This window comes from Panthera leo, chromosome D4 (assembly GCF_018350215.1).
Source record: "Panthera leo isolate Ple1 chromosome D4, P.leo_Ple1_pat1.1, whole genome shotgun sequence".
In the NCBI taxonomy this organism is placed as follows: domain Eukaryota; kingdom Metazoa; phylum Chordata; class Mammalia; order Carnivora; family Felidae; genus Panthera; species Panthera leo.
In genome coordinates this window covers 66,798,844-66,821,476 of record NC_056691.1, presented here as the reverse complement: position 1 = coordinate 66,821,476, position 22,633 = coordinate 66,798,844, and the positions used below count along the sequence as shown (strand labels likewise).

Sequence of the window (22,633 nt, the reverse complement as noted above, 5' to 3'; positions counted from 1 at the left end):
GATTGATGATGACACTGACAATATTTTCATAGTTTTAAAGTACCTTCATGCCAAATTTCTATTAATGACAAAGGGAAAAAACAGAAACTTCACAGGGTTGAAGCTAGCAGACAGCACTTTAATCAAGTGATCAATGTAACATAGCAGTAATGGGACAAATCACAACCACGCAGCACCTGATAGGATGTAATGAGAAGAGCACAGAATCACTTGTGGTGTTCCTACTACAGGTGTATAACCTGAATCTAACATGAGGAGAAACAGACAAACCTCTAGATGAGGGACAATTTACAAAACATCTGCCTGTAATCTTCAAAAGCATCAATCATAAAACTTTAAAAAGGACTATCAAACCATTTCAGACTGAAGGAGACTGAAGAGATGAAAAAATTAAATACAACATGTGATTCTGAATCCTTTTATTATAATTTATTCTGAACTGAATTCTTTTATCACAAAAGCTATTTCTGGGGAAATTAGCAAAACTTGAATGGGGATTAGAATGGTGATCTAACATCCTGATTTCTGTATTAAGACAATGTAGGACAATGTATTTGTTTGGGGAAAATACTAAATTATTTGAGGTTGTGGGGTATATGGTCGACAACTTACTCCCAAATGGTTCAGGAAAAATATTTATTTGTATTTATTTACCACTTTTCTGAAAGTTTAAGTATGTTTCCAGAAAAAAAAATGTTAAAAATAGAAAGTTAGAAGGTTGTTTTATGAGTTCTGTGAGATTAGTTCACGGTTTACTTTACACCAGGCATTGTATTTAAGATTGTTTGGCGCCATCAAGTGTTCAAAGTTATATATGTTCACTTTAATTTGAAAACGGGACCTTGGTTCTAATAGTAAGAAATAATGAAGAATGAAACATTTAAGAGAATAAGAATAAAAGAGTTATCAACTTAATTAGGCACCCTAAATCAGTAATACCAATACAATAACAAAAGAGAAAAGCAGATTAGAAATCACAAGTATATCTTGCGCAAGTGAAGGGACACAAATAATGTAATTAAGAATGAATACAAAGTTCCACCTGATTTTACTATAAATATAAACCTCCGACGGGATGGTAGTCTTGCTATGTGATGGTGCTTTAAACACCAAAACTACGAGGCTATATATGATAAGCTGATAAGCCTTCTGAGCATCTGCCATCCACATTCTTTACTCAAAAGCTGATTGAAGGCTTGTGCTGAAAATTTCAAAAGCAAGAATGAAAACACGTAATTAAAAAACCTGATGCCATCCTAATGATGTACCAATATTTTGAAGCATTTTACATTTTACATTGCCTTCTCACAAAGATCGACAAAATCAGTCTGGGCAAACGCTTGCTAGGGAATGGAGAAGTCCTAATAAGTGTCCTTAGAAAATTCATTTGATTCAGATGAGCACCTTATTCTCCAAACATTTTTCCAAATTATAGGATCTTTTCTTTGTGCCAGATGCTGCTCTAGATATTGGGGCTACAGAAGTGAACAAGAAGCCTGCCATCAAGAAGTTCACATAATCTAGCAGGGGGACAAGACATACACTCGCAATTCACTGTGGGAAGTGCTCTGACAGAGGTGGCAACCAGAGCAAACTCCCTTAAGGCAAGAAGAGCGAGTGGTCAAGCTCAGGCAGCAGACTGCATCTCCTCTGCTTCCTGTTACTTCCTTCGTGGTAGGGGTATGATGCTCAGCACTTGTCGACTACAGTAGATTCGTCCACATAGTTTTCCAGCTTGTCATCCATGAGGCTGACTGGGTATGTTTCACAGCTCACAATTACAGATTTAAGGAGACTGGGCTGGGAAGACCCACCAGGAAGGCTGTCAGGCCTTGGTCCCAGGGACCAGCACCACCTACCAGAAAAATCTTGCATTTGCGGGTGCGGGGCACTTAGCCAGCGATTATACAGCTGGTACTTCGTCTCCTCATTCTATTCCTGTCCATGTGTCTACACCTTTCTTAGAAGGGAACACCAGAAAATAAAGGGCAAGTGGAAGGATCGGGGTACCAAAACCCCACCATAAATTCTGACTGGTTTCACTGTATTTCTGTTTTAAGTCATCTCTCAGAGCTGAAACTTCATGCCTCTCAAAATCATCTTCACATCCCCAGGGTCAGCAGAGTTCCTGGGAAAACAGCTTTCAATAAGTGTTTATTGAATTGAAAGCGAGAGCAGCAGAATAAAGCAAAGTTCAAAAAGCACTGGTCTCTGCATAGCATTTACCTTCAAAACCTTCATAAACACAGAACATTCATATGCAATGCCAGCCCTCTGAGAAAAACTGCATTTTCCGTGAAACCTTTCCCAAATCTACATGGTCCATCTTCTACAGTGGCTTCATCCAATGGGGGGAGGGGGGGCTTTAAGAATGCACCACCTTTGATAGTGTTTATGGGGTATCCTAACTGAAAGCAGAGGCCAGTGCTAAACCTACCAGAGCCTACCCCAATAAAATAACGTCTCCATAAACATCACACCATTCAACTAGGAGAGAAATCGTTTCTTACGGTTAATGTTTACTCTCCTTAAAAAAAAAAAAATTCAAATAAAGCAATCTAGAAGAAAAACAATGAATCAAAAAAGATGTTTTCTTACCTATTTACTATAGGTCCCTTCATTTCCTACCCCTCCCTGGAAACATTAAAAATAAACACACCTCTTCTAATTTAAAAAGTACAATATTTGATTACTTCTAACCTGAAAAAATGCTCGAGCTTCCTTATACCTACACTCAATAAACCGAGAGTGTGGTATTTCTTCTAGAAAGTGCACTGGATCTTTCGGGATGAGAACTTCGAGTCCATCAACAGTAATTTGTTGTAACTCTGGCCTGAAAACAAAAGTGAGGATTTCTTATTAGGACTTAACCCAGAAAGCTGGCAGCCTCTTCAAAAACACACGACATAAGCAAAAAAGCTAAACATCAAGCATATTTTCCTCAGTTACCACTTTTTAAGATCTACTCTCTCAGCACCTGTCAAATATACAATGCAGCACTGTTAGCTATAGTCACCACAATGTCCATTACATCCCCAGAACTTACTTATCTTATAACTGGAAGTTTGTACCTTTTGACAATTTTTACTATGTAAGCATATATCCATGAACATACTTTCTCCTGTGTTTGCACATTTTATGAATATAATCAAGAGTTGTATTATTTTACACATTGCTTCTGTCACTCAACATTGTGGGATTCATCTACGTTGTTACACAGAGCACTAATCCATTCATGTCCCTGCTCTACAATACTTCACGGTATGAATACACAAAGTCTGGGGGCATTAAAAACAATGTTTCTAGTATTTCGCATGCGTATTTCCTAGCACGCATGTGCATGAGTTTCTTGCTGTTGGGTATTTACATTTCAAAACTGATTTTGTGTGAATTACATGTTAGGTTTAATTACAAAATGTAGGAAAAGAGTAAGAATTCATGAGTGGACAATACAGGTTTCAGAACTCCCCTTTACCTCCTGAATTTACCTGTCAAAAGCTCCAGGATAACGGCCAAACTGTAACTTTCGAAAAGGAACAAATTTCCGGTCCACGCGTCCTTTGAGTCGTAAATGGCCGTGCCAGAGGTAGTTGCCACTCCTCTCATGAAAGACCACCAAGTGGATGGCATGATTAGCCAATCTGCAGATGTAGTGCAGGGGAATTTCGGTTCCAGAAAGTGAGTCTATTCCATCCAGCCGGGGGTCTTTGCTCTCAACCTTTAGGCACTGAAAGCCCATATTTTCAGCTGTCCGAAACCAGCCCTCCTAAAACCAAAGAAACATCAAGCTTAAATATTTAAAACCAAACACTGGTAGTAGCAAAACTAAATGGATTCTTACACTGAGTCAAGCCATACACATATTTTGCTAATCTCCTCTTTGCCCAAAGATTTCAAACTAAGGGTGGCAAGTGGGGAAGGTGGTGGTGGGAGAATAAGGAGAATATCAAAAAGGGAAACTACGTAGCTCAGCACACATGTTCAAAGACACCCTTTATGAACATGAATATCAATTTCTTCCTTGGGGGGAATGCTCATTTTAGTGTTCTGTGGTTAGCATCTATAAGGCAAATGTTAATGTAAGGATAGCACTTAAAATAAAACTTGTAATTTTCAATTTAACTTCTATTAATTTCTATCTTCAAATGTGCTTCAAAAGGGTGGTACTTTCTTCTCATACTTTGTATCCCAACGCCTTAAACTGCTACTATAATAGAAGTCCATCACGATGCAAACCATCAGAAAACAGACGAAGGCATTTTCCAATATCATTAGTTATAGTATAAATCTCATGTAGTAAAATTAATCTATATGGTAGATTTTTAGTCCTAAGATCAACAACCAGTGCTATGGATGATTAAGCAGCATAAATTATTGAGAACACCTGAGATTTTAATAGCAGGCTTTGTAATTTCCAAGGAACTTTAATAAACATTATTGCATTTACATGACATCTATCGTATAAAATAAGTAGCATAGGTATGATAGATTAAAAAACAGACTCATAGAAGCCTTAAAAAAAAAAAAAAAAACAATAACAGGCAGAGCCACTGCCAGTACTTAGGTCTTATGCAACCAAATCCAAGGTCCTTTCCATTCTTAATACTACCTCTCTAGTCTCTATTTATATAATGTGTATGAAGCTCATTCGCATTCATTATCTCATCTGATGCCCCCAGAATCTACTTGAGGTCATCAAGGAAGATATTATTATACCTAGTCTACAGTTAAGGAAAACAAACTTCTAGGTGGTAATATCAGATTTTAACATTATTAAATTAAGGAGCTGTGTCTGTAAGTTTGTCTTAAAAGCCACAGCATTCATAAACATTCTTCAAGAGTACTTTATTCACATCACTTACTACTGTTGAATGCTATCTGGATTAGCTGTATCCTCACCCATGATCTTATAGCAGACATAGACCCCTATCGTAGTATTGATTATACTGCTTTTTAATTGTTTAAACTCCATCAATAAACTGCAAGTTCCTCAACCATAGGGATCAACAGAGTGACTAGTACCCAGCAGGTGCTCAATAGATATTTGTTGTTACTAGTGTTTATACTCTTATATGAGAGGAAGTGTTAATTCGGTAGAGAATGCTAACAGCAATGACAACTGTCCTCTCCTTTATGGATATAGAACTAAACTGTGCCCTAGTCAAAGGAATTTGACTAGGAAATATCCTATAGGAAATACAGGATATAGGAATCCTATATTTAGCAATATAAATAAATATAAATCCTATATTTAGGAATATAAATATAGGAAATATCCTATAACAGTTCCAAGCCTGGCTTTACAATCTTCATAAAATCTTTCATGCGTTCCCTCTTACGTCTGCATCTAGGGAAGCAAAGAACTCCAAGGTGGAAAAACCGTTTACACAAATGAAACAGCCTATATCCCTAAATCTCTAGAGAAAAGTCATCCAGAAATATCTCTGACCAAGAATATCCACACTGTACTTAGGTAAAGACAATTACTCCTTTCTTGTGCTAAATCAACGAGATTTTAGGGATGTTTTTTAATAGCATCTAATGCAACTTACCCTCGTTAATGCAATTTCACCTTAATTCTCCCTATATTAGATCAACTATGGCACTCCTCTTTTTCCTTTTCTCATTTGGTCTGCTAAGAGGTGGAAAGTACTGACTGAGAGTGAGAGTAGCCAATTCAGAGACGGAATCCATGGTGCAGGATGAAAGAAATGCATGATAAGTTGGTAAATCCAGGAAAAATTTAAAAGGCCAGCCAGACCTTGAAGGGGAATCAGACCCTGGGTTGTGGGAAGAAAGACTGACAGACAAAATAGGAGGAACTCTGAAACGGCTTATCTTATAATCGTGAGAGAAAAGTCAGAACAAAGTAGTTGCTCTGATCAAACAGAGCAAAGGCCTAGGTCAAGGCTGTACTGCACAAATCTACTTCCAGTTGCCTTTGGCAGTCGTTTGTTCACTTTATTGTCATGGTAATAATAAGGAATAATTACATGCAACTTATGTCTACAATAATTAGATCTAGTGTTCTAGATCTAACCTTTGGGAGAAGGTTTAGGGAGGACAGGGAGAAGGTTGAGGGAGGTTTAGGGTTTGGGAAGGCTCTATGTGATGTCATATGTATAAAAGGACAAACGTGAACCTGTGTGCTTATTCTGGGTACTGCTGACCTTCTGCTTCTTCCACTGACTGTGGTCATATTAGTGTTGCCAATTGTAGCTTATTTCCTTTCTTCTAAAGTACTGGTCCTCAAAGCCAGTGTTACTGTATCCAAGAGTCATTTAAAAAAATTGTGGGCATATTTTTGACTACCATAATGATTGAGGAAGACACAACTGGCATTTAGAGGCATAGGCCAAGAATACTAGACACCCTAAAATCCAAAATATGAAAATCTGCCTTGTGTCCTGAGTAATTTCAAATGTTCTATCAGATAGTCCCGTAGTGAAAACCTTAATCGTAATCATCTGAGACCTCTACTTCCCAGGAATACAATAGCCATGTTAAAGGGGAGACAATTTTACTTTTTTGTTGTTGGAAGCTTGCTCACTATTTTAAAAAACCACATTACTAACAATATCATTCATAATATGACTGTATATTTGAAGCTACTTGCATTCAATGATCTAACCGAAAAGTGCAACCATCTGAATTACTTCATTATGTTTTCCAGTGTAGTCATGACTGAGCATTTATATGCTGAAATACACATTTTCCTTTTATTTCTAATTTATATTATAGTTAAGACATTATATTGATTTAGGGGATTATGTATATAGGCAGGGTATAATTTCTATAAACCTCATTTGGGGAAAATAAAGGAACACTATAAAATACTCTTTGTAGAAAAGGTTTATAAGCTTTGTAGTCTTTTTCTATGTCGATTCCTAGTCCAGTAGGAATGGCTAACAAATACTGACGTTTAGGAGTCAGTCAGTGAAAAGGTTGGCATAGCCTTACCAACCTTATGCTGAAAGTCACCAGTTTATGAAACACGGCCATAACAAAAAGCTTCCAACTGGTTTTCAGTTGGAACTGAACAAAGAGCAATTAACCTTGCAGAAAGCCTGTGTCATGAAAACCAAATAAAACAAATAACCATAACAAAAAATAAACACCCACAAGGGATTTAGAAAAACAAAATGTAGCAGGGGGCAAAAAAACTAAACAGAAAATAAAAAACATGACAATCTACAGAGCGAAAAAGACAAAACTGTACCCACGAAACAAGAACGCTATTATAAGAAACAAGCATACACAAAACTTTTTTAAAAATATAAAAATTTTGAGCAAGAATATGATAAAAATCAATGGCATTGTTAAAGATTTTGTTTAAAAGTAGAACAGTTAGAAAAAGATGAACAATCATACAGCAAAGATAAGAAAATGAGAGAGTCAATTCTAGAGGTCCAACAGCCAAGAAATAAAAAATTCTTTCTTTCAGAAAGAAAGAACACTTTTATTCAATACTATCCTGGAGGGGTTCCTATCTAAATCAATAACTACCTAAATCAATAACACAAGAAAAAGAAATTAGGTGTAAGGGTTAGAAAGGAAGAGACTAAATTGCCTTTTTATGCAGAAAATACAACCAATCGCATTCAAAGAGAGAAAAGGAAAGAGAAGGTGGGAAAGGGGGTGAGAAAGGGAGAATGGGAGGAAGAGACTTTGGACTTTATCTGTAGAGTGCAGAGTTCAGAACAGTAGCTGGGAAATAGGATGCAGCATTTCCATCTACCTATAGTAATGAATTGGAAAAGGAAGAGGAAAAATATCCACATTACCCACACGCCGTCCCCACCCCACACAAAACTATGAGATAGCAAGGAGTAAATCTTATCAGAAATGTGCAAAATCCAGGGCGCCTGGATGGCTCAGTCAGTTAAGCATCTGACTTCAACTCAGGTCATGATCTCCCGGTTCGTGAGTTTGAGCCCCGGGCCAGGCTCTGTGCTGACAGCTCAGAGCCTGGAACCTGCTTCAGATTCTGTATCTCCCTCTCTCTCTGCCCCTACCCACTCAGCCTCTGTCTCTGTCTCTCTCTCAAAAATAAATAAACATTAAAAAAAAAATTTTTTTAATGTGCAAAATCTGTAAGAAAAATTACAATATTCTAACAAAGCTCATCAAAGGACACTTGAATTAAACGAGGTATATTTATGTTCATGGATAAGAAATGTTAATATTTTAACAATATCTAGAAACCTTTCATGCTTTTGCTTTCTCAGACTAGCCTGGATGATGAAAGAGACACGAGGTCCAGGGACTCCACTGCCCCATCTGCCAGCCAGCCGTCCTGAAGAAGCAGAGCTGCCTAGCTGACTGGAAGTTGAGCTTAGCTGAGACTAGAAGAGCTGCCCAGCTAAATGCTACCCAAATCACTGTCACAGAATCATGAAATGACACAAATGATTGTTGTTTAAGCCACTAACTTTAGTGTGATTGGTTACACAGCAGAAGCTAACTGCTGTATAAGTCAAATTAGAAATCAAACATGCAAGTAAAAAAGAAACATTTTCAGATATGCAAGGTTTCAGCCTCCCATTCATCCGTTCTCAGAAAGGAATTCCTAAAATGTTGTGAAGGGGTTTACAGAACAATATATGTGCAGCACATCAGTCTGTAGTAAGGCAAAATGAGCAAAAGCTCTGGAAGGGATGTCTCTAAGGGAAAAGAAATGGAACTGAGAGATTACCTGATGTGTTGGATTATAAAACATAGTTTTATGTTTCTGTTACAGAGTTTATACATAGGTTATTGATACACAGAAAACCAGCAAACAAAACAGGAGAAGAAAGTTGTATAAGGAATATGATGAGATTAAACTAGGTAGCATCTAGGTGATTATACATTCATAAGGTCAACACTGACTACTAATTTAACTACAAAATGTGATTAATGATGATGGGAGAAGAGAGTGTGTATGTGCGTGTAAATGGAGGCAGAAGAGATCATCAGTTAAGTTCTTATTATTCATAACGTAAGTAGGAAGTATTTAAAAAAGCAGAAGCAGAAAATTTCATCTGTAAATGAGAAGATAAAGCAGGTAGAAAGAGGTGAAAGTGGTTGACTCTACAAGGGGAAGTAAGGGGTGAAGAGAGAAGAGCAGACTGCTCTTCTTCCTTATGAGTTCTGCATCACCATCTGACTTTTAACACAGTAGTCTAATTAAAAATAAATATTAAATTGAAAATACCACATCCTAACTTTTCCATAAGTTTAAGTATTTTCAAACTATAATACTGGGAAGAAAGAAAAAAAAAACATGCCAGCAAAAATCAGGTACTTATGTGGACACTTCATCTGTTTCATCACTGGCATCATTGCCTGGAAAGAACCACAGGTCAGAAAAAAGTCAGAGCTCAGTCTCGGCGGCCCTGTGGGAAAGCCCAGAGCAATCAAGAGACCGTGCAGCTTACATTGCTTTCCCACCGTCGTCCTGGGACATAAGCCTACCTATCCGGGTTGAAGGCGACTGAACAGATCCCACGGCAGAGTTAGTGCACACTTACCATGGGTGGCTGACTAGCTAGTTAAGTTCATTTAATCTGGTGCTAATTTTCTTACTCTTACTTGGATAATTCCTCAGAATGAAAAACAGTGAACTTGGGTGGTTAGAGGTATTGCAGATAAAGAAGGAAGCAGATTTTTGGCATGTTTGGTTGACTTTTGCCTTGTAACCACTAAGCAGGATGAAAACAGAAGCTTGAATTTTTTGGATACGCTTAAGAAGCACACTCCATTTGAGTATCAAACCATACTGCACACTTACAAAGAGGAAAGAACAGTGCTGTAGACTAGTGATATTGCCTTCATGTATACCTTATTTAGCAGATACTGAAAGTTCATCACCAAATCCCTTTCTACTTGCCTGCCTACACTGATGGAAGTGCTAAATAGCTCTTTTTAGCCTCCTTCACAACAAGAAGACATATGAGTCTAGTTCTGAACAATGAGCTGGAAGCTGTTTACCAGATGCTTCTGAGAAAATTTTTGCTTCAAAGGACGCATTGCATCACCATCCTTTCCTCTCATCTTACTGCCTTGAACATGGATATGATGCCTCAGAACCAGGACAGCTGTCTTGCAATGATGAGAAAAATGAAGAAAGAACTTCAATAATGCCAGCCCTGACATAGTGGGCAGCTGAACTAATGTCAACAGCACCAATCTTTCAAAGTCTTGTTACACAAGAAAAATAAGCCGCCTATTTGCTTAGGACATTATTGTCTCCTGTTACTTATAGCTGAAAATACTCCCAATACAATTTATGAAAAGTTTTAAAGATTTTTTTGAAATGTTTTACATTTTAACTGGTTTAATCCCATACTATTTTGTAAAAGACACAGTCTGTTATCTGAAAGCAAATCATCTTACCTCATTCTTCCACAGGTGATACCGCAGTGCAAATGCAGTAAAGTCTCTTGGAACACAGAAAAACTTGCATTCTGAAGTGGAGCCATGAGAAATATTTTTGACTTGTTCAAAGTCTTTATTAATCAATTCCAGAATCAAAGGATCGATAAGGAACACTGGTACATTTTGGCTGGATGTTAGCATAACAAATTTTTTAACTGCACGCTGTTTGAGAAGAAAAGAATCCCCTTTATTCTTCTCAACCAATACAACAATTTACCTTATTAAATTTTTATTCATTAATTTTATAAGAATATATAGAAGGTTTACTCAATAGATACCATGCTTATTACTGTATTCAACAAATAAGCAAATAAATAATACATGTTCCCTGCTCTTAAGGTGTACACAATTGACTGAGGAACATGAACAAATATGTATAATGCAAGGTAAAATACTCTCTAATAAAAATGTATGCAACAGCTACTAAGTAACTGTACATCAAAAGAATAACAAAATCTTCATTAGAGGAAGTCTATCTGAGATGGAAACTTTGGGCTTACAAATTATTCCCTTGGTATTAGCTACAACTTTTTGAGCCAAAGTGGAAGAGGAAATACCAGATCTGTCAGATTTTAAAAATCAGTCATGTCAACCTTTTCAAATTCAAAATCAATCGTATGTACCATTTTTCTTCATATTTGTTATACTGTTTAATAATGCTTATAAGCAAAAGAGTCAAACTAAAGTATCTTGCCTGCTTGACTATTCCCATATATAGTTTGATTTTCTAATAATATTTTAATATTTTATTTTTAAAAAATTTTTTAATTTACATTTATTTATTTTTGAGAGACAGAGAGAGAGGGCACAAGTAGGGAGGGGCAGAGAGAGAATGAGACACAGAATCCAAAGCAGGCTCCAGGCTCCGAGCTGTCAGCACAGAGCCCAAAGCGGGGCTTGAACTCACAATCATGAGATCATGACCTGAGCCAAAGTCGGATGCTTAACCAACTGAGCCACCCAGGTGCCCCAATATTGTAATATTTTAAAATAGAATTCTTTTGGGCAATGAGTAGAGTCCCCTACTGAAAAAACAAATTTCAAAATTACAAGGGAAACACAATAATCACACTCAAGAGTAAGTAGCACCAAGGGCAGCAAAGATCGATAGAATAACAGCATTGCTTAAAAGCATATTTTAATGGAAGTAACAAGGATTTCAAAGGGATGTATGCCCATCAGAAAGGTGCCTCATAGAATTAAGGGTAAACTCTTATTCCCCAAATCTGAAGAAATATGCGAAAACATAAATAAGATAATAAATAAATAACGATATTAAGACTTTTAAGGATAGGAAAAAAAATGAGATAAAGCTAGGAATAAGTCTCTTACCACTTGTTTTTAAGGCAGAGTATGCAAATACCAAGACTACAATAATCTTTGCTCTAGAGTTTATTATCTCTTAGTGGGAGAAACATCTATAAGTAAAAAGCCAGTTAGAAAAACAACTTTATGCCAGAAGATTCAATAACTTAGATGAAATTAACAAATGTCTTTAGAAACACAATTAACAAATTACCACAAAATGAAACAGGAAATCTGAATTGCCCTATACCTTTGAACAAAATTGAATTTTTATATATATTTGTTACATATTGACATATATTTGTTATATATTCGTATATATTTTATTTATTTATTTATTTATTTATTTATTTATTTATTTATTTACACTGCCATCAAACAATAGCACCAAGAAGTAAAAACTCCAGACTCAGATGGTTCACAGGTGAATTCTCTCAAAGATTTAAGGAATAATACCAATTCTACAAAAACTCTTTCAGAAAACTAAGCAGGGAGGAATCCTTCCTAACTCATTGTATGAGGCCAGTGTAATCCTGATAATAAAACCTGACAAAAACATTACAAAAAAAATTATAGACCACCATCCCACATGAATATAGATGCAATTATACTTAACAACATACTACAAAATCAATTCCAGTAGTTTTATTTAAAAAAAGGCCAAAAAAAAAAAAAAAAGAGTAAATATCCTGACCAAGTAGAGTTTATCCCAGAAATGAAAGGTCAGTTTAGCATTTGAAAATCAATCAATGAAATTTACTACATCAACACAACAAAGGGGGAAAACCCTATGAGAATTTCAATACAGAAAAAGTATTTAACAAAATTCAATACCTATTTTAATCAGTGATTAAAACCTGTCAGTGAACTAGGACTAGGATACTTTCTCAATTTGATAAAGAGTATGAACAAAAGTATCTGTTTTTGAGTTTAGGAGTTCTTTATTAATTCTTGATACCCATCTTGTGTCAGATACATGTTTTGCAAATATTTCCTACTCTGTGGCATTTCTATTCATTTTCTTAATGTGTCTTTTGAGGAGTAGAAGTCTTAGATTTTGATATGCTAACTTATCAATTTATTTTTCTTTTATGGTTGTTGCTTTCTGTGCTTTATACCAGGAGAATAAAAGAAATGATTCTGGAAGAAAGATGATGAAATGACCGACACTGGCACACATAAGGTGCTTATTAAATGTTTGTTGAATAAATCTCATTCAGCTTAGTGTTAAATGCAAACATGATGAACACGTTAACGGCTTCATTATAATTATTGATATAAATATAGATTAGGGCAGGGTCTAGGAGAAATTCTGTAATTCACCTTCTAAATATGCCTTCCAGATTGTTATCAATGTAATCCCTGGAAACAGATGTCCAACTGACTCTAAAGCCAATTAATTTTATTTATTTATTTATTTATTTTTATTTTATTTTATTTTTATTTTTTAATATATGAAATTTACTGTCAAATTGGTTTCCATACAACACCCAGTGCTCATCCCAAAAGGTGCCCTCCTCAATACCCATCACCCACCCTGCCCTCCCTCCCACCCCCCATCAACCCTCAGTTTGTTCTCAGTTTTTAACAGTCTCTTATGCTTTGAAAAGCCAATTAATTTTAAATCAACATGACTATTATCATCTGGCCTTCAGTAATTCATTTTGTTTACAAGAAAGAAAAATGTCTTGTTGAAAACAGGGTACACTGACACTCTAATAGCCTGTTCATCTAGAAGGGCTTGGTGGGACCCGTTCTTAGTGAAAGGCTGGCTCCTTATAATCATCATTTCATTTCCTAAGTGCTCTCAAGGCATCTGTTTAATAACTCATTCTAAAATTTTGTCAGGGCTCGGTATCACATTATTGATCAGATTTTGCCTTTCCTTCTGTGGGACCCAAGGAATTTAACAAAAATCCCCTACCCCTGGACAAGCAGAGCAAGACTAACTCCATTTTGTGCTACACCCACCATCTCAAGTATAACCCCCACCCTAGTCAAGCCGGTGAGCACACCCTTACTGGAAACCGGCTCACATAGGAATGCGGAACCCCTAACCGCCAAAGAATGTAAACCCCGCCTTTTGCCCACCCAACTTGCGTGCCAATTCTGGCCAGAGTGATAGGCTAGTTCAAACAGTTACTATAGGGTAAATTGTAATTCAACTGGCCACCTGCGTGTGGACGGACATGACTATGCAACTTTCTGTGTGTGTTACAATCTCATTGGCCACTGGCCCCTATAAAACTGTTACCCCTTTTAACCTAGGGGTCCAGTCCCCGCTCCGCTGTGTCAGGTATACTTGGGCCCAAGCTCGAGCTTGCAAATAAACCCTTGTGCATTTGCATCGGTATCGGCTCCTTGGTGGTCTCTCGGGTTCGAAATTGGGGGCATTACTCCTTCCTTCTAAAATACTAGAACGAAAGTGTTTTATTACTTCTCCCCTTTAACGTGATGCTGCAAATGTCTAAGAGTGATTCTTAGTACCATGCAATGTAATTAACAGACAACCCATTGGATGTAATGAGCTGCTCTTTAATTTTTGTTCACTGATCTTGAAAGTAAACCCATTTTTTTTTAAGTTCATTTATTTATTTTGAGAGACAGAAAGAGAGCATGAATGGGGAAGGAGCAGAGAGTGAGGGAGAGAAAGAATCCCCACTGCTGAGCCTGACATGGGGGCTCGATCACACAATCATGAGACCATGACCTGAGCCAAAATCAAGAGTCAGACACTTAACCAACTGAGCCACCCAGGCACCCTAAAAGTAAACCCTTAAAAAAAAAATCCATTCTTTTCTCCCACCTCAAGGATCCTTCCCTGAATGAAAAAGTTGGGTCTTTCCATTGCCTTCAGACTACCCTAAGTTCACAGAGCAAAACATCTGCTATTTTATATAAATTAAAAGTTTACCCTAATACTTCACAGTTGAGGAGCCTGGCATAGGATATCCCAGACTTACCTGTTACACAGTAGTTCAAAGCCAACTGGTGCCAGCAATGACCTAAAATTATCACCTTTATTGCTGCTTCATAATTTTGAAAACCCACTTCCAATCTGAAGCTTCATGTCTCTGGTTAAAGAGAAGCCAAAGACTAAGGGTGCTGAGCCTGGGTGGCTTAGTTGGTTAAGCGTCTGATTCTTGACTTCGGCTCAGGTCATGATGTCATAGTTTGTGGGTTTGAGCTCCACATCAGGCTCTGTGCTGATGACGCAGAGTCTGCTTGGGATTCTCTGTCTCCTCTCTCTGGCCCCATGCCCCACACTCTCTCTTTCTCTCTCAAAAATAAATAAATAAACTTAAAATGTGGCAAGAAGAGAAATGCATACTTCTAAAAAAAAAAAAAAAAAGGAGAAACCAAAGACTGAAGTGCATCGACAAGAAATAACTGGTCATATCCAAAATGTATACTAATAGGTTAAATGTAATTTTTTATTAGTAACAAGTAACCTAACATTGTTTTTCATTCTAAATTTGGTTAACAAAAAGGTAAGAAAACATATTTTGTAAATGTTTGGCTCTGAAATTTATAAACCCAAACAGGGACACACTATACATATTGCTAGTTTTCCTTATCTTTAAGAGAAAACATGTTAAACATGAATAGACAATTCTCCAAAGAAGACATCCGGATGGCCAACACGCACATGAAAAGATGCTCAACGTCACTCTTCATCAGGGAAATACAAATTAAAACCACATGGAGATATCACCTCACGCCAGTCAGAGTGGCTAAAATGAACAAATCAGGAGACTATAGATGCTATAAAGGATGTGGAGAAATGGGAACCCTCTTGCACTGTTGGTAGGAATGCAAACTGGTGCAGCCACTCTGGAAAAGTGTGGAAGTTCCTCAAAAAATTAAAAATAGACCTACCCTATGACCCAGCAATAGCACTACTAGGAATTTACCCAAGGGATACAGGAGTACTGATGCATAGGGGCACTTGTACCCCAATGTTTATAGCAGCACTCTCAACAATAGCCAAATTATGGAAAGAGCCTAAATGTCCAACAACTGATGAATGGATAAAGAAATTGTGGTTTATATACACAATGGAATACTACGTGGCAATGAGAAAGAATGAAATATGGCCTTTTGTAGCAATGTGGATGGAACTGGAGAGTGTTATGCTAAGTGAAGTAAGTCATACAGAGAAAGACAGATATCATATGTTTTCACTCTTATGTGGATCCTGAGAAACTTAAGACCATGGGGGAGGGGAAGGAAAAAAAAAGTTAAAGAGGGAGGAAGCCAAACCATAAGAGACTCTTAAAAAGTGAGAATAAACTGAGGATTGATGGGGGGTGGGAGGGAGGGGAAAGTGGGTGATGGGCATTGAGAAGGACACCTGTTGGGATGAGCACTGGATATTGTATGGAAACCAATTTGACAATAAATTTCATATTAAAAAAAACAAAAAAAAAAAAAAAAAGAAAAGGAAACATGTTGAATAGATTTTAATTCCTAATCATTGTCTTCCCTTATTCATAGTTCAATTCTGATTCATATATTTTTTCATTTGGGGATGCACCAAAGTTCAGTGAGTGAGGATTTTGAAGGCAAACAGAATCTGCACTCAGCCAGCCATTTATTAGCCAACTAACCTTAAACCCTCTAAGTGAACTGAGGATAACAATATGTACTGACTTCATGGAGTTTCCATAAGGACTACATGAGATACTGCATGTAAAGTACTTGACACAGGGCCTACCTCTTCCCCTCCAACACCTACTCCTACTGTCCACCAAGGTAGTTATTATCATTGTCATCATTCAACAAATCCTTATTGAGTACATACACAAATGAACTAAAAGAACATTGTAAATGAGGAATTTCATACTTATCTTACATACCCACTGTGTGCTATCAAATCCAATTCGGTTTCCCTTAGATTTTGATACACCAGCTCCATTCTAAGAAGATAACAAAAAAACATTTTAATAAATTCAAAGCTATCTTTCTCTGTCTTATTTTACTTGGCATACAGGGAACAAGCTGGTGGTTGCCAGAGGGGAGAGAGTGAGGGGGATGGGCAAGATGAGTTAAAGGGAGTGGGAGATATAGGCTCCTAGCTATGGAATGGGTAAGCCATGGGGATAAAATATACATAGAGAATACAGTCAATGGTACTGTAATACTGTCGTATGAGAGGTGGTAGCTACACTTGTGGTAACCACAGCATAACTGTTGAATCACTATGTTGTATATCTGAAACTAATGTAACATTGTGTGTGAACTGTACTCCAATTAAAAAAAAAAAGTCAGGTCTAGAGAATCAGAAGGAAGAAAGAATTATCAGTTTTCATCTGATAAGCCCCAAAATACTTTGAAAGTAACAGGAAAAAAGAATGTCTGATGGTCTAGAGACAATGGGAAGAATGTTTCAAGCTCAAAGAAGATCCAAAGAAGTTTCTTATGCCTTGAATGTGTTCTTTACTAGAAGACAGATGGGAGGATACTAAAGAACAAGAAGAATAGCCTTACCCAACAAATGAAATATGCCCCAAGTTTCTAAAAAGGAGACTTGTGGCACCAGGGGCTCAGTGGGTTGAGTGTGCAACTTCAGCTCAGGTCATGATCTCATGGTGCATGAGTTTGAGCCCTGCATCGGGCTCGATGCTGTCAGCACAGAGACCACTTGGGATTCTCTGTCTCCCTCTCTCTCTACCCCTTCCCACCCCCACAACACACACTCTCTCTCTCAAAACAAAACAAAACAAAACAAAACACAAAAAACAAAACTCATCACACTCAAAAAAATTAAAAGGAGACTCATCTCCCCACTAAACTGCAAACTCAAGGGCAGGGACCAAGTCCAATCCTTCTTTATATTGCCAGTGCCTAGCACAGTGCTTGGTAATGACTAAATACTTAATTATGGTTTGCTAAATGGAGGGAAGGAGAACAGAAAAGAGGAAGAGAGATACTGAGTAATCAAGGTAAAGCCAGAAGTGGTCTCTCCTCATAAGCTCTGCAACTTAGACAATAACATTTTAATAGCAAGAGATATTTGAGAACAAACTACAAAGAGACACCTCTGTAATCTTCATCCTTGAAAAGAGACTGCAAACTCTATAACATAGCCCTTGTTACTCATTATAGCCCTCCATGAGTTAATTAGACTGAATTTCTGAGCTGTTTGTTTTCTCTGCTGGATCATTCCCATCAGTATACAAACACGATATTATTTCTATCTTAAAACAAACAAGCAATAACTCTCTTGCATACCCACTGTATGCAACTAACAATTTTCCCCCCTAACAATTAACAATTTTCCCAACTAACAATTTTCCCCCCTTAAGCAAAATCCCTAATGGGCTGTCTGTTCTTATTGCATCCGATTCCTCTCCTCTTATAAGCTCTTGAGCTTAAATTCACTCTGCCAACTATTCATCAAGATCACCAATGACCTCCATGTTGCTAAATCCAATGGTCAATTATTATTACTCCTTGTCTTATTCGATCTATCAAGAATTGTTGACCATTTGTGTCTCAAACACTTTAGTTGCATGGCTCTCCGAATCCCATGCTTCTGGTTTTCCTATTTCTCTCTGGCTGCTCCTTCTTGTTCTTTGCTAGTTCTTCCACCTCCCTGATGTATGAGGGACCCCCAAAACTCAGATCATGAGACTTTTCTCCCTCTTTTTACTCTACGTTCACTTTCTTGGTACCTCATCTATTCTAATGGCTTTAAATACCATCTGTATGCTTACCACTCTCAATTTATATTCTCAACCACACCAGTCCTTTGAACTCCAAACATATATTCAACTATCTACTCACCTTCTTCATTTGGATGTCAAATAGTCATCTGAAACTTAACATGTCTGGAAAAAGCTCCAGATCTCTAACCATCCCTCAAGCTTGCTTCTCATCTCAGTAAACAGCAACTTCCCCTTTCCAATTATCTAGGCCCCAAATACTAAAGTTATCCCTGACTCTTTTATGTCTCTTATACCCCACATCTAGCCCATGAACAAAATCTGGTAGCTCTACTTTCTACCACTAGTTCCCTTGTCCAAGCCATCACCATCCTGTATAAATTATTAGAATAGACTTCTACCTAGTCTGCTTTAGCTCTTGCCCTACAATCTATTCTCAACAGAGCATCCATTCTACTACCTTTTTTAAAAAAATCAGATCATGTCACATATCAGCTCAAACTTTCCTATGGTTCACAATCTCACTCAGAACAAAGGCAAAAGTCTTTATGGTTTACAAGGCCCTAAACAATATAAACTCTCTGACTTTACTTACTATTCTTCCCCACTCTCACTCCTCTATAGCCACATTGATCTTTTTGCTGTTCTTAAAACTGCCAGACATGTTCCTGCCTTGGGACTTGGGACTTTCATGCTTCCTTTGGTCTCTAGGTAGCATGCTCCTCTTCTAGATATCCACAGAGCTCATTCTTTTCAAATATGCTGTTTCCTCTATTTTTTAAATAATTTTTAAAGTTTATTTATTTTGAGAGAGAGCACAAGTAGGGGAGGGGTAGACAGAGAGCGAGCGAGAGAGAGGGAGGGAGGAAGTCCCAAGCAGGCTCTGCAGGATCAGCGCAGAGCCCGATGTAGGGCTCTAATTCATGAAACTGTGAGATCATGACCTGAGCCAAAATCAAGGGTCAGACGCTTAACCAACTGAGCAACCCAGGCACTCCTGTTTTCTCTATTATAATGGCCTTCCCATCTTTCTATACCTGGAGGATTTACACTCATTTTATAAAACCAACTCAAAATATTATTTCACTCATTAAATATTCAATCATAACCTTCCTAAGTGGGTTATTCAGCAGATATTCATTCCCTACAAACTTTGCACTTACCTAAGCTTGAAGGGTCAAGGATAAGGACATAGGAGGATACAGTTTTATAGGGGCTGACAATTATACAATTTTGGTGGTCCTTTTTAATAAACAGAATGCAAAAATATATTTTGCAAACTTTACCAAAATATATAGCTTTATAACATATTCCTAAGCCTCCTTCAAGGGCCTTTGGAAGTGAGGGGCCCTGTAGTTTAAATCTCATCTATCTGGGGCACCTGGGTGGCTCAGTCAGTTAAGCATCCGACTCTTGATTTCAGCTCAGGTCATGATCTATCTCACCCTTCATGAAATCAAGCCCTGCATCAGGCTCTGTGCTCAGGATTCTCTCTCGCCCTCTCTCTCTGCCCCTCACCCTCCTCTCATGTGCACACTCACTCTCTCTCTCAAAAATAAAGAAAGAAAACATTAAAAAAAAATAAACAAATAAATTTCATTTATCTTAATGGTTAATCTACCTCTGGGAGGTACAGTTACTGGCAACCAGTGGCTACAACCATAGCTGTAAAGGAGGAATATAGTCCCTATCAAGCAATGATCCTACAAATAGAGAACCCAAAGAATAAATAACATGACCTCTCTTTCCTCCAGGTCTTCAATCTCCAGATGATGTTTCCCCTTGGCTGACCTCCAACTAGAAAAGAGAAGGGAGCTCACCTAATGCAGTCCATTGAGGTCAGCTCCCCGAGACGCAGACTATTAAAGACAAGATCTGGAAGGGCAAACAGAGACTATCTACCATACCATGGTAAGAAATCTGTATCTTACTCCATAGGTATGCTATGCAGAGAATAACTTGATCAGATATTTTAAAAAAATAACTGGGACAGCTGTACAGAGAGGATTACAAAAGCTAGAGACTAAAGAAGAGTTCTTAAACTATAACTAGTAAAGTAGGCAGAACAAGGTTTATGAGATGTGCTTTAAAGAAGTAACATATTGTCATTTGCTTATATGTCTCTTTATATGTTTCTTAACTTCTCTCCTCTTCAACCCCAAATTTCCCCAGTTTCTGACTTCCTAGACAGCAAGGATTACACTTGACTCTCATTTCACCTCATAGCCTAGTACTGTACTTGGGCACATAGTAAGTACTCAACAAACATTTGACAAATAGATGACCAAATGTTCTAAAAGAAATGCTATATCAAATCAAGCTGTTTTTCTTTTTAAAGGCTAAAGATATTCCTATAGGATTGAGTAAAAATGTAAATGAAATGAATAAATAAATGGAAAGATGGAATCAGATGCCGAAAAGGAGGGGTAGAAAAGGTCTTGTGGCTATTGAACACCACTGATAAATGAGTTAAAATAAGGGATATGTCATTAAAGAGAAAGTATTTAGCATATAGGAGGTGAAGATATAAGGAAAAATCCTTTCATTTTTTGAAAGAATATCCAACAATCCATTTCTTACAGAAACCAAAAAACAATTATTTTTTTTTTAAGTTTATTCATTTTGAGAGTGACAGAAAGAGTGAGTGGGAGAGGGGCAGAGGGAGACGGAGAGAGAGAATCCCAAGCAGGCTCTGCACTGCACTGTCAGCATGGAGCCCGATGTGGGGCTCAAAATCACGAAACATGAGACCATGAACTGAGCCGAAGTTGGACACCTAACTGACTGAGCCACCCAGGTGCCCCCAAAAAAGAATTCTTAATCCAGCATGATCATTAATCATGCCTACAGAGAATCAAACAGTAATACTTACAAAAACTGTTTGAGTTTTCAATAATTGATCTTTTTCAATTGTTTATAAATTTGTAATCTTAAGGATCAGAAACACTAACCATGGTAAATTCACCAACACTCCAGGCAGATTCCCCTTTTGCATCTCAGTGCCTTTCCTTATAGTAGATGCACTGCTCTCTTACTTACTCCCAAGTCACTGAAGTTCTTAGTGCATAGGACTCATAAATACAATCTGACACAGTGGGAAAACTTTGCTTATTAATTAGCCAAACTGCTTGGCCAGAAAACCTATAGAGTGTAAAGCCTGGGGATAAATAGAAGTATTTTTTAAATATCCCTCAATTCTAATGGAAGAAATTCTTTCATATTCTCCTGAACAATGGTGGTCATGGGGGCGGGGGATGTGGGGGAAAGGATCGGAAGAAGGGAACAATAGCATTTATCAAAGTTTACACACTAGGTCAGATTATCAGATAGAATATTCTTCCTCCAGCAATGATCCGCACATTATCATTCAGAATATAAGGGAACTAGCCAGTAGTCAAAGGAGAGTTTTTAAAAATCATGATTCTTAGATGATTATAGCAAGCAACTGACCAACTCAAAAATTTCAAAAACCTTTGTTGCCTGATCTAAATGGCTACAAGATTAATTTCCATTTCTAATAATGGCATATGAAATTGTTCACTGTGAATAACTATTGCCAAACTTGAAATCCAAACTCCCCTTCCAACTCCCTCCTGACCTTCTAACCAAACACACTTTGCAGCTCACTGCTCAGCCATAAGACAGACAGACAGTTCCAGGAGCTCAACAAGCTGGCCAAATTTGCCCGCGGGCAGGACTAGTTGGACCACAGAGGGGATCACCCCCTGAGCCCAGCAGCCACTCCGTATAAGCCCTTCTGGGCCTGGGTACTTCAGATCTTTGGTCTTACGCCACTCCCCACCATCTTGTCCTGCCCCAGCCTTAAGGACAGCCAGCTCAGGGGATCAGGCTTTTGGCAGTGGGCAGAGAGTAGAGGGAAGAGGCTTTTTTAAAGAGAAATGACTGTCTTTTGACACTTTCCTTTAAAAGAGTAAGCACTTCCTGTTCTTCCAACTTCAGGTTCACCTCCTATTAGGAGGTTGCTGGTGGGAGCCAGAGTAGGGACAAACGCTCCTTTGTCCCTCCTCCTCCTCCTCTGTGCCAGTGCCACTTGGAGGCTTCTTGTCTTTTCTGTTTTGACTCCTTCCCCATTCAGTGCCAAGTGTGTGTGTGCATGTGTGTACACATAAATATAGTCATAAGGGGCAAAAAAGTACATACAGTGCAAAGTAAGATATCCTAGCACAGAACCCCGTAAGGGGCTTTCTAGGTAGTAAGAGTAGCTGAATACTGCAGGCACT

General features: G+C 37.8%; 1 protein-coding gene and 1 long non-coding RNA gene across 9 annotated transcripts in view; one reads left to right on the top strand and one right to left on the bottom strand.

Moving 5' to 3' along the window:
- The window catches only part of LOC122204695, a 39,013-nt gene extending 30,506 nt beyond the window's left edge, over positions 1–8,507 (top strand). For 4 of the 8 annotated variants that reach the window (XR_006195741.1, XR_006195739.1, XR_006195743.1 and 1 more), the window contains 2 exons: positions 1,455–1,758; positions 8,229–8,507. This is a non-coding gene — a long non-coding RNA (uncharacterized LOC122204695). Of the gene's footprint in view, positions 1–1,454; positions 1,759–2,114; positions 2,197–8,228 lie in introns of those variants that run through there. The other 4 variants (XR_006195745.1, XR_006195744.1, XR_006195746.1 and 1 more) reach the window with 2 other exon arrangements.
- Positions 1–22,633, bottom strand: part of FKTN (fukutin) — a 94,963-nt gene that overhangs the window by 55,346 nt on the left and 16,984 nt on the right. The window contains exons 3-6 of the mRNA XM_042912289.1: positions 16,584–16,643; positions 10,378–10,581; positions 3,489–3,766; positions 2,701–2,833 (exon numbers count right to left, since the gene is read on the bottom strand). Of these exons, the coding sequence (XP_042768223.1) occupies positions 2,701–2,833; positions 3,489–3,766; positions 10,378–10,581; positions 16,584–16,643 (675 nt within the window). The remainder of the gene's footprint in view (positions 1–2,700; positions 2,834–3,488; positions 3,767–10,377; positions 10,582–16,583; positions 16,644–22,633) is intronic.